General features: G+C 39.0%; 3 protein-coding genes across 4 annotated transcripts in view; 1 reads left to right on the forward strand and 2 right to left on the reverse strand.

The window, feature by feature from the left end:
- The window catches only part of LOC6579617 (probable serine/threonine-protein kinase roco8), a 45,769-nt gene extending 34,519 nt beyond the window's left edge, over positions 1 to 11,250 (forward strand). For both annotated transcript variants that reach the window (XM_044011005.1, XM_044011006.1), the window contains exons 2-5: positions 8,333 to 8,438; positions 8,510 to 8,770; positions 8,833 to 9,079; positions 9,160 to 11,250. In XM_044011005.1, coding sequence (XP_043866940.1) covers positions 8,333 to 8,438; positions 8,510 to 8,770; positions 8,833 to 9,079; positions 9,160 to 10,027 — 1,482 coding nt within the window. In that variant the 3' untranslated portion in view covers positions 10,028 to 11,250. The remainder of the gene's footprint in view (positions 1 to 8,332; positions 8,439 to 8,509; positions 8,771 to 8,832; positions 9,080 to 9,159) is intronic.
- Positions 11,251 to 15,032: 3,782 nt separating this feature from the next.
- LOC6579620 (immune-induced peptide 18) lies at positions 15,033 to 15,477 on the reverse strand. Its single transcript, XM_002005466.4, has one exon. It carries the CDS (start codon positions 15,321 to 15,323, stop codon positions 15,117 to 15,119), a length of 207 nt encoding a protein of 68 aa, XP_002005502.1. The 5' UTR covers positions 15,324 to 15,477; the 3' UTR covers positions 15,033 to 15,116.
- A 39-nt stretch (positions 15,478 to 15,516) lies between these two features.
- LOC6579621 lies at positions 15,517 to 16,163 on the reverse strand. Its single transcript, XM_002005467.4, has 3 exons — positions 15,978 to 16,163; positions 15,846 to 15,927; positions 15,517 to 15,790 (listed from the first exon to the last, which is right to left on the reverse strand). The coding sequence occupies exons 1-3, from the start codon at positions 16,028 to 16,030 to the stop codon at positions 15,587 to 15,589; spliced, it is 339 nt and encodes a 112-aa protein (XP_002005503.2). The 5' UTR covers positions 16,031 to 16,163; the 3' UTR covers positions 15,517 to 15,586.
- Between the last annotated feature and the right edge of the window lie 510 nt (positions 16,164 to 16,673).

Raw genomic sequence — 16,673 nt, forward strand, 5'->3', positions numbered from 1 at the left:
TAGAATGAAGGAAAAATATACAAAGAACCATATTGATGAATGTGTGTGTGTGTGTGTGTGTGTGTGTGTGTGGGTGTGTGTGTGTGTGTGTGTGTGTGTGTTCTCTGGCTCTCAATGCATGTGCGTGTCCACTTTTTCATTAAAATGATTTTGCACCCAGCTTGCATTTCAATTAATCCATTGCATAACTCAACAACTTCTCAAGGAACTGGAGCACATTCAAAAACTCTGTGAAGCTTAATATATTTCAATGTATACAAAAGATCCAAAGATATTATTATAATAATGGCTTTTTATGATACTACTGTCATAACTAAGATGTATTCTAATTTATATTCATATAAATTTAGAGACTGCATAAAATTTAGGTCCACAGAAAAGTCAAAGAAAAAACTTGAAAATTTTTGTATAAAAAAAAAAATAAATAAAATTTTCTTCATTTATTTATTTTGTATAAAAAATATATAAATCTTTAATCTTTTATTTTCCTACAAACAATTCGAAAGTAAATAAATAAATTCATTCACTGCTGATGCGCTGAATAACTGTAAAAATGGTTTTTGAAAAATCTTTTGCAAAACTTGAATTTATCTGCGATCTGCTCAAAATTGCTGTAGAAAAAGTAGCTCAGAGTTTGTCTTGGTGATTATGGCTGCTTACTAATTGAAGCAGTTCGATCTATGCGCTCGTCTTGCACACACACACACACACACACAGGCATACTCAGAGAAATGTGTGCTGTGTGCACATTAAGATCAGATACAAAGATACATTATCTGAGCTGAGTTACGTCTTCGGTTTGTAGGCGGCGTTTGGCGCAATTAAAACGCTTAAAGCTAAACAGCAGAAAGTCAGACAGTCAGACAGTCAGGCAGTCTGTCATTCAGTCAGTTATTCAGTCTCGGCTTGACTTGACTTGTATGCTACTTAAAGATACATGCCACACACACACACACACACACACACACACACAGAGTCAATTCGTTGTTGATCGCCCTGGCGTTTGGGTCTAGAGTTTTGATCTGCTGTCTGTCTGTGTATCTATATATATATATATATGTATGTGTGTGTGTGTGCCTGTAATGTATAGATATAAATAAGCGATACGTGTAATTCGGGTCACTAACCGTTAACAATAAATTTCATTTGTTTAAAAGGAGAAAAAGAAAAACAACAACTTATTTTTTCTGCGGTAGCTAAGCCCGAGTATGGCAACGAGGGCGGGGGTGGGGGCGGCAGATAACTGAGAGCTGACTGTAAGAAATTGACATCTGATCATTTGTAATTATTATTATTATTATTATGGCGCATTGCGAGACATGACATGGCAGCCACTGGGCGTGGTTTAGCGAGCGAGTGTATCTCACTCTCAATATAGCATTGGCTGGCCAATTCAAATGAGTATCGAGTATTGAGTAGCTGGTTGGTTGGACTGCCACACACACACACACTTACACTTACACATAGTCAATTTGATATACTTGTTTAATGACTGCATTCTAAAGGCCGCCAAACGAATCGGGCTCGTATATCGCTTCGAGTAATGATAATTTACATGGATCCCGAATAGTTCACTGAACTCGTTCAATCAATCTTAGATTCGGCGCATGGAACAATTAATGCCAAACTGAAAAAGGAAGAAGAAGAGAGGGAGACAACAACAAAATAACTCAACTCTGTAACCACATGGCTGAGATCTGTGTGAGGGAGGTAGGGAGGGGGCAGTTGGGGCTGCGGTTTGGAGGGGATTGAATTTTGAGGCTTTCTTTCTTTTGATTTGTAAGTAGTTTTCGGCATCGCCGTCGTCTACTTGAAGCGTTTCAGTTTTCGTGACTTAAGTCCAAGTTAAATGGAACCAGAAATTATTTGAACGCCTTCAAGTGCTGTACACACAGACACACACACATACATACATATATACATTTATTCATATATCTAAACCTATGAAGCCAGAAGTCTAAAGTCGTAGCGTAATCATGACTTGATGCGATTATAAAATGCTACAGCAACAACACACCCAGCGCTCGTTGGCAGCATAAAAAGAAATTAGATACATATACACACACACGCACACACACACACATACATCTGCATCCCAACAACAATAAGTTTCAATATTCAAATGAAATTTTTTGTAAGAAAAAAATGACTAACGAAATTTCGTTTAGAATTGTCGAGTAAGATTTTATAACAACAACGTATATGAGTTTACCAAGTGAAATGCTTAAAGAAATGTTAACCCACATCAAAAAATATCTCAACTTAACACACACACACACACACACACACTCAAGTTATAAACAATTAAAGAAACTTTTTGTATAGAAATTCAAAAGTGGCAGCTACGAAAAATGTTCAAATGCCAGTCAGCAATTGGTGGCAACTGCTTTTGGAGTTTGTGGCAAGCAGACGTTGTTGGCTGAGGCTGGGGCTGGGGGCACAGCACAACTTAAATGAGTTATGTGTGTGTGTGTGGGTGTTGCTGACAATGAGACTGAACTGGCCGTGCTTAAACCAACTTTCTAGCAAACTAACCCAAAACTAAACTCAAATATTTGTATAGAAACAATTCGAATACATTTTATATAAATTGCAAAGAAATTGCACAGCGAAAGTTCTTGATAAAGGAGGAGAAAAAGAGAGAGAGAGAGAGAGACAGATAGTGAAAATCATATAAAATATAATAAGTGGAAATTCAACTATATTTCACAAACAGTTTTGGGGCTCTGGCTCTAGAGTTAATTCTAGGTTTCAGTCGATTGGTTTAATAGTTCATTTGAATGGGAAAACGTGAAGACAGATCAATTGTAGTCGCTTTTCGACTTCAGCACGCCCCATGCAAGAGGCAAGGCTGTGCTCTCCTCCTAATTTATATGCTCGCAACAATACAATAACAATCGGCATTGGCCATATAAGGCGTGCGGGCCAGAGTCGAGTGTTCAGTGTAATGAACTTGTCAGCCAGCCATGTTTAGGGTGTGTGCGAGTGTAGGTACGAGTGTGTGTGTGTGTGTGTGTTCGGGTAAAGAAAGTCACAGACAGTACGCATAAGTACAATAAGTTGTTGTTTTTGTATTTTTTAAGAGAGATATGAGTCTCAACCGCATAATGACTATTCAAATGCGAGCTGCTCCATTTGTTTCCAGGCCGATTGAGATGGAGATAGCAATAGAAATAGTCGCCCAGTGGCATAGGTAATCCATTTGGCTTGCCGATATCTGTGCAGCTGTCACAAAGACACCAACTACAACAGTCTGTTTCAAAAGTATGCACACAGTTGGGCCAACACTCAACTTTGAGCTGCCAGCCAGCCACTCAGCCAGCCAGCCAGCCAGCCAGCTGCGCCCGAAAGCGTATCCCCCCATCCACACAGCCGCCTTGTGGGCTGACTAATGAAACACAACCCAATAATTTAGTAAGTTTTACCTACGCATGCGCAATTCAACTTACAGTCGATGCCTTAGCAATTGTCACAGACTATAAAAAAAAAAAAAAACAAGAAAATAAAACGAAAAAGATTTTTGAACTTTGACTAGACGAACAGCAAATACTCTTGGATTATCTCGGCAAGAGAGTTGGGATTTATCAATGAGCTTATTCTACTTATAAATGAAGATCGCAGCTGGTATAGCATTTGTATATAAAATGGATAAGATTTTTGGAGTCGAGCTATGATCGGGAACTTATCTAAGATCTAAGTTATTCGCTCTATAGAGCAAACAGAACAAAGAGGACCAACGAGGATAAAGGTGCAGACGGCTGGAGCATGAGGATTAAATGAAATTTTATTCTTTGGGCTGGGATTGAGAGCTAAGCTGAGGTCTAAGTCAGCTGCTCTGTAGATCAAGCGGAATAACGAGTATCAGAGCTCAAATCCTGGTTAGTATTAGTATATCAAATAGATTTCCTCTAGATCTAGAGAACTGTGATCGAAGATCTAAGAAAATCAAGCTGCAGAACGAAGATGAGGGTTTAAAAGGCAGTCTAATAAATAGATGTCCCATATCCTAGACAATAATTTTTAAAACAGAAAGCTCTATGATATACAGGGAAGAAATCTTTTTTGAATTCCCAGACAAGCATAAGAATACCTTAGCTGGTTATTCTCTAAGCTCTCTGAATCCCTGCTCAATTCATAATCTACTTCCTGTTTAGAGCTCAATTTGTTACATGCTTGCCAATAAAATGGTAATACCCTACGCATAGAGTATCTAAAAAAGTAGTAAAAAATGTCACTGAACTCGCGCGCGACGCTTTTTCCAGCTTTTTTTTTGGGTGTAGGCCAGGCTTGAGCTGGGAAGTAAACAAAGGCACGTTTGGAAAAAAACGAACAAAATCTTATTCGTTTTTTTTTTTAGCTAGTTACAATTGTAAGTAGCACACCACGACGACGCTGACGTCGCGACGCTGCTGACGTCGACGGCGGCAGTTGAAGCAACTGCGCAGGCGCGCGCGTGTGCGTCATGAAATTAGTTTATTTGTTTGCATAAGTTGTTTGTGTGTGTGTGTGTGTGTAGTTGTTGTGTTTGGCTTGTTGTAGCAATTTCTAATAAATTTGTTGTTGGCAGCGCCAGTGTCATGCACACCTGGAGCATAATTCGCCAGCCATGAGTCAATTTCCGTCAGCTGCGTCCAAATTATAAAAAAAATTGTTCAACTTGTATGAATAAAAGGCAAAATGCATATGTTAAATTGAAACTCTATGTGTGTGTGTGTGTGCGAGTACTCAACCGAAGAGCCGAAAAGGGTGTGCGCCAAGAGGTGCAGGGAGAGCAAAGAAAAGCCAGCTCCACTTAAGCCATCGGAATGAGCTCGGGGAATACTGCGACGTTAGAACAATAAACACTATACAAATCAATGCTCGATGCCACTTGAATTCATCCAGAGCACAGCAGTTTGAACCGAACGGAACGGAATGGATTGGAACGGAATGGAAGGGGTAGGTAGATTGTATGTGGAATTGGAAATTGGTATGGGGTTTCAGATTTTTGGGCACTTTCATGGGTTTGCCTTGCCCACTTGAACGTTCGATGACATTTCAGTTTTTATTTTAGTATTTCGACTCTGTGTAATTATAATAATACATAAATTTGTGCCGCGCCACGCATAAACTGAAAAGAACAGAACGAGCTGTGTGTGTGTGTGTGTGTGTGTGTCTGTGTGTGTGCAGTCGAGAGATGCCCTGTAAAAACAGAGAACGAGAACAAGAACAATTCCAATTCATTTCAATAGAAATTCAAATACTCAATTAAAGTCGAGTTTTGATTGCTTTGGGTTAGACGAGACGCTGTTTATGCATGTTGAATATTATAATTCCAGATCCTAAAGATGCTCAGATTAAAGAGAGCTCAGTGAGCTGATGATCGTGACTCTAAGCTACCTCGCTCTCTGGCATTTCGAAAGACGTGGTATATTAAAAATGGAATCTGTAAAATCATTTCGAGTGCTACAAAGTTTAACGATTCCCAGTTACGTACTTATAATACCTAAATAAATACAAGAGTGTGTGTGAGTGTGTGTGTGTGTATGTGTGTATATGCCCTCCAGGCAGTCGAGTACTCGTAGCTGTACTTATATGGACCCCATTAAAATGCGTTCCATTCGCACTTCAGCTGAAACTGTTAGCGAGTGTGAACTGTAACGTTGCTTTAGCTTCTTTGACGCAAATAGTTCACTGTACTAAGTAACATGCAATAACTTTGTTAATTTGTCATAATTATACTTGAACAACTAACAGTGACAGAGACAAAGATAGAGTGGGAGGGGGAGGGGGAGTGAGGGAGAGAGAGGGAGAGAGACAGTTACTGTCTGATATTTTTGGTTTGGCTTTTCGTAGTGGGCCTCACTACAATGCCGTGCTTTATTTAAAGGCACAAGGTTAAGACACATTTTGTCGCTGCTGTGTAGGTTCCACACACTCCGTGTAAAGCACTGGCAATAATTATTTTCGGTTTCAATATTAAAAGAAACGAGAAAAATAATAAAAATCAAGCCATTTGCTGAGATTGTGTGTAAACCAGTTTCTAGTTTCTTGTTTAATTTCAATGCTTAATGCTCACAATTGATTGGAGTGATTATTTGTTGTATTATTATAAATGTTATTGTGTTATTGATGTCTGACCATAGAGTGAGAGAGAGACAGAGAGAGGGAGGGAGGGAGGCATAGCTAAAATCTAACTAGAGATGCCTATAATAAATCTATATTATATTATATTACTCTCTCTCTCTTAAGTTAAATGTATTTTAGCTTCCTGTTCGATTTGTGATCGTAGCATATTCCAGCTTTGTTTCTCAGCCACGCCCCTTGCTGAGCAGCCGCTACGCATTTAAATGTGACAGCTCCTAACTCAAATTGAATAATTATCAACTGCTAATAAATACATTCATTCGATGTGGCAATCAGGCAAACACAGCAATAATAACTAATAATCGTAATCATAAGCACAATTTTGAATGACTAAGTTCCTTCCATAACACATAATGTGTACATAGAACTATGTGTGTGTGTGTGTGTGTGTGTGTGTGTGTGTACGCTCTCCGTCTATGCCCATTAAATACGAATACATATCCATTCAAACATATAGAAATGAGTACTCACAAATGCAAATTGTAAATCAGATACGGCATAAAAATATTGAACACATGGCGCAGCGTTAAGTGAACTGAAGTTTTCAGTGCGGGTGTATCAGAGGGGGCTACGGTGGCGTCGAGGAGAAGGGGAGAGGGGCTGCGAGGAGTGGTAATCATTTTGGATAAGGCGGGAAGAGTGCTGGTAAAAATCGAAATGAAATAAAGTTAAATAAAGCACAATAAAACGTACTTAAAAATTGACGACTTGTGGCAGCGCCACAGCGATTGCCGTGGTACAAAGTCAATTGAAATTGGGCGAAAAATTGGGTGAATAAATATGAACAAAATTAGGAAAAAAAATTTAAATTTTTAAATTAAAATAATAAATAATACACTTATACTCTATGCAGCCTAAATAAATGAATATAAATATTAAAAAAAATAAATAAATAAATAAATATAAAAGTATAGATATAAAAACTTAAAAATATAATTTAAAAAAAAAAAACAAGTTTAAATTAATAAATTTAAATGACATATTAATGAAACAAAATTTTAATAAATTATTTACTACCTTACTTATAAAAAAAATATAGATAATAAAATCTGTACTAAAATATTAAAATTTACAAACATACAGATTTAAAAAAAATATATAAAAAATTATTTATATTTTATCCATAACATTTAAGTTAAACAATACATACATAAACAAATGAATTGAATATTAAAATTATTTTATTTTTATTCTTGCAACTTTTCTTTGAGTTTTGTCCAATGTGCATGGCGCATAAGTTTTGGATAGAAATACAGAGACGACACAAAAACACACACACATACAACATATATAATATATATATATAAAGTATGGTCATATTGGCTATATATGTACAGCCGATTATAAAGAATCTGGCTGCAGTGGTATGTGTGTTTATCTGTGTGTGTGTGTGTGCAAGTTTATTCGATCTTAATATAATTGGCTGTCAGTGCGACGTTTGATCGCCCCTGAAAGATATATACAAACACACACACACGCATACAGCTAAAAGCGCACAAAATGTCGGCAGCTGTTGTTTGAGAGAGTGTTATTATTGTGTGTGTGTGTGTGTGTGTGTGTGTATTGTTTCTTTGGATACAATTTATTTGATTCTCTTTATACAAATGCATTTGCAATCATTGTTATTCATAATATCTTGGCCCATTTCAAAATGGCCTGCAAACATTTAAATTTCGTGTGAAGCCTCACGTCTCGCGTCCCTCTCCCGCCCGCCACTCGCCCCTCGACCCTTGCCTTTGCCCCCTTTGTCTAGCAACTGCCGTCTGTTGGCTAATTGAAAATCAATTAATGTGGCATCGCATATTGGCAGCATATCAGAATATCAGACGATGTCAGACGCGCTTGTCAGAAATCAGAGAGAAGAAAAAAAGAAATGAAAAGAAAAGAGAATGAGAATGAGAATGAGAACGAGAACGAGCTCGAATCCTTCATTCTTTTGTTTTTGCTTTGCGCTTTTTAGTCTGTTTTATTTTTGGCTTTTGCTGACAATTGGAATTTGAGTCCGAAAACTTCAGGTTCAATGAATCTTCAAGTGCGTCTTAAAGCGTTTCACAAGCCTCAGCCGGCACAAGCTTTGCATGCCCAAGTAGCTCGATGCGGGGGCTCAGTTTGAGCTGGGATTGGTTTGGATTAAAATGCGGATTTAATTAACGTGTAACTGGGAGAGATGCAAATGGCTAACGTGTGTGTTTTCTAATTGTTGCAGGTGAACAAACAGTACACGGCCAACGATCTGGAGGCTTTCATGAAGATAGCCGCCAACTGGCAGAGCACCAACCACAATCTGCTGGAAGGTGTCGATCTGAAGACAGGTAGAGTACCCCCCCTCCTTAGATTGGATTCCCATTCGACAGGCATTGCAATCTGTTCGATATAATTGCAGAAATGACGCAATACATGAACAGTCCATCCATGAACATGTATAAGAAGCGGGAGCGCACACAGAACTGGAATCATCAGGAGAAGAAGTACTTGCTGGATCTGTGCCGCAAGGATATGCGCATCATTGAGAACAAGCGACTCGATGCGGGACTAACTGCCGTCAAGAACAAGGCCTGGAAGATCATACATCAAAAGTTCTCGAATCAATTTGGCACCGATCGCACCTGCAATCGCCTCAAGGAGCAATGGCGTCGCATGAAAGGTGAGCCTGAACTAATTCCGATTAATCGCGACTTGAAGCTAATCAATTGATGTCATTTGCAGCCTGCACGCGTAATGAGATACTCGACTATAACAATCGCCTGGCCAGGTTTGGCGCCGAGGTGGCCGATCGCAAGAAGCCCTCGCCGTTCACCTTCGAGGTCTGGGACTTTATGCAGGAGGCGAAAAAGGCCTGCAAGTCGGAGGCGCTCGATGGCATTGACTACTCCAAAATACCGCTGGCACTCGAGGAGGACTTTGAATATCGCGATGATTACAAATTCAATGCCGATGAGCACGACATGGATGAGTGAGTAGCCTTAAAAAACCAATCAGATCTGCTGAGAAATCATAAACTAATTCTACAATTTCGCCGCCTGCCAATTGCAGCAGTCGCACACCGCCACAGGAGCTATGCGATGTGGACATCAAGGAGGAGGAGACCAACGAGACCTTCAATGAGACCTACAACAATCACAGCAGCGACATCCATGCCAATGGGGAGCGTCTGAGTGTGTCGCCCAATCACAGTCGCAACGGCCTGCGCGAGTCAGAGAGTCCGGCGGCCGCCGCGTTGGACACGAGCGCCGTTGGTGGCGCCTTCATGCCACCCACTGGTGGCGATATGTCCGGCTTTCAGCCTAGCTTCAACATGAACAACATATCCGCTACGCTGGAGGCGCTCAATGCGCTGCGCAGTGGCCAATTCCCGAGCGCAGCAGCAGCTGCCGTTGCTCTACAGCAGCATCAGGCGCAGGCTGCGGCACTGCAGCAGCAGCAGCAACAACAACAGCAGCAGCAGCAGCAGCAGCACAACAATAACAACAACAATAACAATGAGGACGACGATGATGTGCTGAAGCCAATGGCCAAGCGCCAGCGCACGAGCAGCAGCAGTCTGGCCAGCGAGGAGCAACAGACATCGCTGCCCCTGCCACTGCCACTGGCCAGCACTGTGCCGCACTCCTCAGATAGCCAGGCATTGGAGCGCAGCAGCAGCAGCGTCGTTGGCGCTGGCAGCAGCAGCAGCAGCAGCGCCGCCGCCGTCGCCGGCGCTCTTACCAGCAGCAGCAGCACAGCCAACTCCTTTGAGCTGCGCATGTTCATGGAGATGCAGAGCAAGGAGCATATGATGCGCATGAAAATACTGGAGGTCCAGTTGCAGGCGGCCAAGCACAGCCGCGATCTGGTCGAGATTAACAAGACGCTGGCGCTGCAGAAGCTGCAGGAGTTGGCCAGCAAGCGGCTGCCCAGTTAGAGCAGCGCTGGGCGGAACGTTAACTGCTTGATTATCATCGTTTTCATCGTTGTTATAGTTGTAGCTGTAACTTTGTAGCACGTAGCACTTAGCACGTAGGGCGTAGCTAAAGTTAAATTTTAGACTAAGAATCAATTTTGTATCCAGAGACAGACAGGCAAAGGCACAAATACACACACACAGACACACACAAACAGACACAGATACAGATACAGACACAGACACGGACAAGGACACATTGAGCTGCAATTCACAACATTCCTGGCATTGTTTGACCAGTATTTAAAAGCTAGAAGCACACACACACATACACATATACATACATACACATACACAGACAGAGACAGACGGCAGCTCATTTCGCTTTGCAGCTGCAGTGGCGCACAAAAGTATGCCATATTATTTGATATAGTTAAAGGACTCTCGCCCCGAATACAACCAGAAACAGCCCAAGCATTCAGCCTACCTCACACACACACACACATACAAGCACACACACACACTTAGCAGCGAGCGGTTGGAGCGGGAGTCGAGAGGCGCGGCGTGTCTTGTGGCTCGGCACTTGACCAAGTCAAGTGATTTGTGAATACGCCCGAACGCATTCAAGTTTTTAGTTCTACTTAGTTTTAGTTTTAGTTGTAGTACTTGTAACAGCTCTCCATGTTGCTCAAAACCTACATACACACGCACACTGACACACACACTTTACTTACCACAAATGTATTTTAAAATGTACTTATAAAAACAAAATATATATATAAATATATGGATATATATATATTCTTGACTTGAGTTCGACTAACGAAATGCACAACACAACAACAACAACAAAATCTTTTTATCTTATTATAGATCTTAAGTTATTCACTTTATTGTATTATGCGTATACCCTACCTACTATTATATGATCAAAATTTTGAATGCTGATTTCATATTTATTCTTTATGTACCGGAAATGTTTTTGTTTTAAATGCCATATTTAATTAAATTGCAAGTGCGCCCCAAACACAAACACAAACTTATTCTCTTTGAAATGCTGTCTGGCACTCTATGAACTATATATATGCCGATAAATATATATATATATATGTATACTTAAACAAAGAAAAACATTTGAAAGCAGCATTATTTTTCTGTTTTTATTTTTATTTTGTTTACCTCTGTTATGTAACGCTTCCTGTAAAGCAACTGTAAATGAGAAATACAAACTATTTTAAATAAAATGATGAGTACTTTTTAATGAAAAATATGAAGATCACCGTGGCATATCCCATTTCAATGGCTAGCATATATATCTGTCTACAGTGGAGATCTTTTCCTGGTGACTTGTAAGTATTTTGCATGGGCGAGCAGCCGCTTGTTCGTTGTCAATCTTGAGCTCACATAGCGCTCCTGCAGCACAATATATTCCCTGATGAGGGACAACATTTCACGTTTCTAGGAGAGAAATGTTTGGAAATTGCAAAGAGATCTTAAGTTCCTATACAGCGAGTGCTACGTACCCGCAATAAATTCTCAACTTGTTTGCTCCACATAGCCGAGATCTGGGGGAAAAAGTATGGGAATCGAATGATGTTCTTATTGGATTACGACTACAACTGTGTCTCTTACCTTTGCTTTGGTAATTTTCGCCTTTTCTTCTTCGGTTATGCGGCTCTGTCGATATGTCCTTTGCAGCAACCTGATGATATTCCTTACCGCACCTCTGTGCTGAACGCAGATCCACATGTTAATGCAATGAAGAATTTTGAATTTTGTTCCAAAAAAAAAAAAAATAATAATAATAATAAATAAGTAGTTCAATCAAAAGATTAGCAGATATGCATCAGCCTACTGATCGAGTCGGCGACTTGGCCCCGTTACCACAATCATTTTACTAATTTATCACAAAAACATCATTTTAATTATCTGCTTGCTGGGTTATCACACTTTGAGTCTGATGCAAATTCCGATTGCTGTCCGTCTTTTGGCTCTTCATTTGCAAACTGGCTTCCACTTTATGCTCCCGCAGGCCTCTTTCTCTAGCAATTTTGTTCCGCAGATTTCTGAGCTGCTCATTTTGCTATGGCCACAGAAGGAAATCGTTAGTAAGGATATCCATGTATGTACGTCAATATCTAGTGATATTTACGCACAATTTTTAGAAAATGCGCATTCTCTACGGCACGGGCTCTCTCATAAATCTCCTTGGTATAATGACGAGACATGATAAAAATCGAGCCCTGTGGAATTGCATCAAAGATCGGTTTGACAAACCGAACGGACTCAAGCGCCTTGAACACAGGCAGCATTCTAATTTAAAAAAAAAATGTCTAAAGAGGTATTGTGTGAACAGAAAAATTTTGAAATTTAATTTGACTTTACATTTTGTCAAAACTTTTTGGGGACAGTTAGTCAAGACCTACCTAGTTAGGCTTGAGTCGAACTTCCATTCATTTGTCATCTTTCATTTTCTCTATCTCTGTCGAGATCTCCTCAATCTCTTCATATAACTCATCAATTTTCTCATTAATTTTTGCCTTTTGCTCCTCATTGATTTTCTTTAATTTTTGTAGTTGATCGTATTGCTGCGAATGGAGATAGATATTAGTATTGATATCGTGAATATACGAATGCGGTATGCGAATCCAAACTTGTTTTCGAAAGTAAACGTTCTCTCTGGCCTTGCCTATCTTATGGATATCTGTGACATGCTTCGTATGCAAGGATATATTACTCATGTTGCTCAGCATTGAATTTTCCGAGTTGGCACTAAAAGCGCCCATAAAAAGTCGATACGAAAATTTGATGAACAACATAATCCTGGTATAAATTCAATTACAAAATTTGGAAAGTTCAGTCAACCAATTACTTTAAAATGTACCTGATCTATACAAACAATGAGCAAGTTTTTATGGCGCCTACTACGATTCATACTAGGTATACGATAGATGTACGATGGGATGAAAGTCAAATGATAAAATGTTTTCAAGCGGAGAATTTATTGGTTAGCAATAATAGTATAAAAGCATATTTCTTTCCTGAATTTGTTTCATCAAGCTGATTAGTATCTTATCAAGTCCCTTATCTCATCAATTTTATCCTGCAGGTCCAGGATTTTATAGTCCAGTTGTCTTCGTTCAGCCATCTTTTGACGCCTCAAGTCCATAAGTGCATCGTATTGCTAATGAAAATGGAAATTCGATATTGCTTAACTACATATATTGAGTCAAGTACGCACCATTTTGAGTAACTTGGGGCTGCTGTATTCCTTGGGTATTTTTTCGTAATACTTTGCAGACTTAGATCTACAAAAGAATGTTACTCGATTACATTTAAAGTGTTCTTTGCATTGGATCTAAGACTCACCTAACGCATTGGAAGGAAAGACAACGTTGGGGATTAAACAGGTTAAAAGCTGTTTTGAATCTGCAGCCGAATAAACCGTCCATAATGAAAATTATGCACAGCAATGCAATTTTGGCTATTGAATTTGAATTTTGAAAAAATTTTTGAATTTCCAGTTCATGCCAAAATGACAAACAAAATAAGTCAACTGGAAAATCTATTCAATAAATGAATTTTAAGTCCAAGAGCTTTATGTTTGCTTCGAATTTATTAAAGGATTTCCGAACTGAGTCGAGAAACTGAGGAGTAATGTCTTCAGAGTAGACAACTTAACTAATGACTGATTCTATTAATGAAGAAATTGTTTTTTTTTTTATAAAACAGTATATAATTTTATTAAATTTACTGTTCAATAGTTTTTAATTATGTATAATTGAATTCTTAATGTTTTCCATTTCTTTTGGCTCAACATTCATAATTATATTATTTCCTTGTTGCATCCTTTAAACGCAATTTTACGTATTCAATTTTTCTATCCAATTGTTCAATTTTATAGTCCAGCCTGAGGCGATCGTGCAGCTTTTTCTTCTTGATTAAGTTCAGTTGTAAATGGAGCTATTAAAATGAGAAGTAAAAACAATTATATAGAAATCACAAGTTTCAATAATACCAACTCTTTGCAAGGCGTTCTGATAGTCACGCGGATTCATATTATTCATCAATTTTCGACTGTAAGGTCTTTAATTAAATTAATTTAATTATTAAAATATATTGATATATATGATGTTGAAAACTCACTGAAACTTTGTGACGTGAGCTAATCTTAACGGTCTCAACAAATTCAATACTGCTTTAGTTTTGAGGCCCCAGAACAAGGCTGCCATATTCCAAATCCTTAAAAGAAAAAATTTAAAATTAAAAAAAAAAAACAATTTCGAAAATTCAAGATGTTAAAATGGATTTTAAAAGTATTATTCTCAAAGTATTGAAGTTATTCGGAAGGCCTACGTATTCATAATTTCCAAGCGAATCAGGTTTTAGTATTTTCACGCTCATCGTTTTTCCTTTTGATGGAGTCTATCTGCTTGTCCAGCTGCTGGATACGGTCTCTGATCACTTCCTTTTCCTTAAGTATTTTCTGACGCAGCTCTTTTAGCTGTTCCCGTTGCTAACAGATAGAGGATGGTTAGTCAATTGCAGAGCCTCGGCTGCATTCCATATCGTACCATTTTCAGGAAATGCACATTCTCCTTCGCCTTGCCCGCCTCATGGATCTGACTGGAAAATCTACAGGTGATCGAACAGCAGCAGGAGATTCAGTTATCGATATCATATCATATCATATCATACTCACTTCAGCAACTGTTGACAGCGCACCAATGGCGATGACTGCAACAGGCGCAGATTCTTGGCAACAAAGAAACTCAGAAACCGATGAATGGGAGTCATTTTGTTAATTTTGAGATGCTTAAAATTTTGAATAATAAATTTACAAATATAAAAGCATTGAAATTTATGAGTATATGAAAGCCAGTGGCATTTTCAAACTTCAACTTGAAGTCTAAGGTAAGGCTAAATTGAGCTGGAAATTCACTAGACATAAATGCTGACAAAGATTATCTATATTCAGCACAGATGCCCTCTCATCCCACCACAAGCAAAAAAAAAATCACAGATCTTTAGTTGTTATAAAGCTGTTAATAATTTATTGAACTTTGCAAAAAGATTTTTGATCGTTCTTAGGGCAGTCAGTGGCTTTTGTTTAGGCGTACATAGTCTGGGGCCGACCAGGTTGTCGTATGGGCGCATCGTAGATGAAGGGCCGTTGCTTTGGCCGGGCGCCCGAGGAGCCGCCCCTCCAGCTGTTGCCGCCACTGTCACGGGATGGTTCTGCCACTGCGCCGGGCAGGCTGCCGAGCGTCGCGATCAGAGCCAACAGCAGAAAGAAGCAGAGTGCGATGAATTTCATGATGTGCTCGGTGAAGCTTTCTCGGTGCGACTAATAGCTCAGCTCAGTGGGGCGAGGCGATTATATATGGAGACAGCAGTCGCTTGCGGCTTGCGGTAAAGCACCGAGTGGGATTTTTGCAATTTGCGTCTTCCAAGTGAGCCCCCTGATAAGCGAACGCAACAAAAAAAAAAAAAAAAAAGAAGAAAAAAAAGGAAAACAAAATCACAGACTTATTTGCTCCCTCTCTCTCATTCGTTCCCTCTCCCGCTCCCTGTATCTCTCTATATCTTTTGCTCCCGTTTCGCTGGTGGCTTTTCATTTGTTGGGGTTTCCTGAGGTGCTATGGACGCCGGCTTCTGCATCCGCATTAGATCAATGTCGAATTCCATTTGTTTAATGCTCCTCGTCAGATCAGTCAACATGGATTCGACGCAACGCTGTCTCTGCCAGAGCAGTTTCGATCGGGCCTCGAGCTCAGCGCGCTCCTGTAAATATTTATCATAAATATGTGTATATATATAGATATCTGGCTGATCTTACCAAACGCAGTTCCTCTAGCTCCAGGTCTGTACTGTTTCGCATTACGTTAGCCAGATTAAAGTTGCTTTTGATCAAGTATTTCCTAGTACCGTCATTTGTTAGTGGTAGTAACTTTCTCTGATTTGAACTTACCATTGGGTGAAATCTTTGGTCTGCTTTAGAATTTTGCGTATTAAGTTTGCCATTTTTTTGGTGTTTTTTTAATATTTGTCCGTATAACCGTCAGAAGCCAAGAATCTGTTTTATGAGACGAAAGTTTGCTTCCATATACAAGGTATTGTTATGTTCTAACTGAAATATTTCACAATGTATACCAGTTTATAAATTTTGGATTCAGCTTGCTGGATTAGGCATAAAATGTTTGAGACCATAAATTTTGGGTATAATTCAATTCAAATGGCATAATTTAATGGCTGTATACTTTATTTTAGATGCTACTGTATAAACACTTTTGTATGAAATTATTGCTGCATACTTTTAGGCATGCACAATAAATTTGATGCTTATCACGCTGACCTAAAGCCGTCTAACGACCTTAGTTCCGATTTTGTTTGATAATTTAACTCATAAATAGGGTTTCCATATGTGTAAATATTTAAAAAAATATTTTTTTTTTATATTTTTTATATAAGATAAGTAAATATTAAAAGTGGGCTTACTTATTGTGAATTAGGCGACACAAATTTCAGACTTTCGTCATAAAGAGCTTAAATTAACACAAAGCAATATTATTAAACTGATAAACGAAATAAAAAAAGGCGTGTACTTTCCTTTTAATTCACAAACAAGAAAATTCTTCCCAAAATTATCGTCGATACGATCAAATAA

Source organism: Drosophila mojavensis, unplaced genomic scaffold (genome assembly GCF_018153725.1).
Source record: "Drosophila mojavensis isolate 15081-1352.22 unplaced genomic scaffold, ASM1815372v1 contig_80, whole genome shotgun sequence".
NCBI lineage: Eukaryota > Metazoa > Arthropoda > Insecta > Diptera > Drosophilidae > Drosophila > Drosophila mojavensis.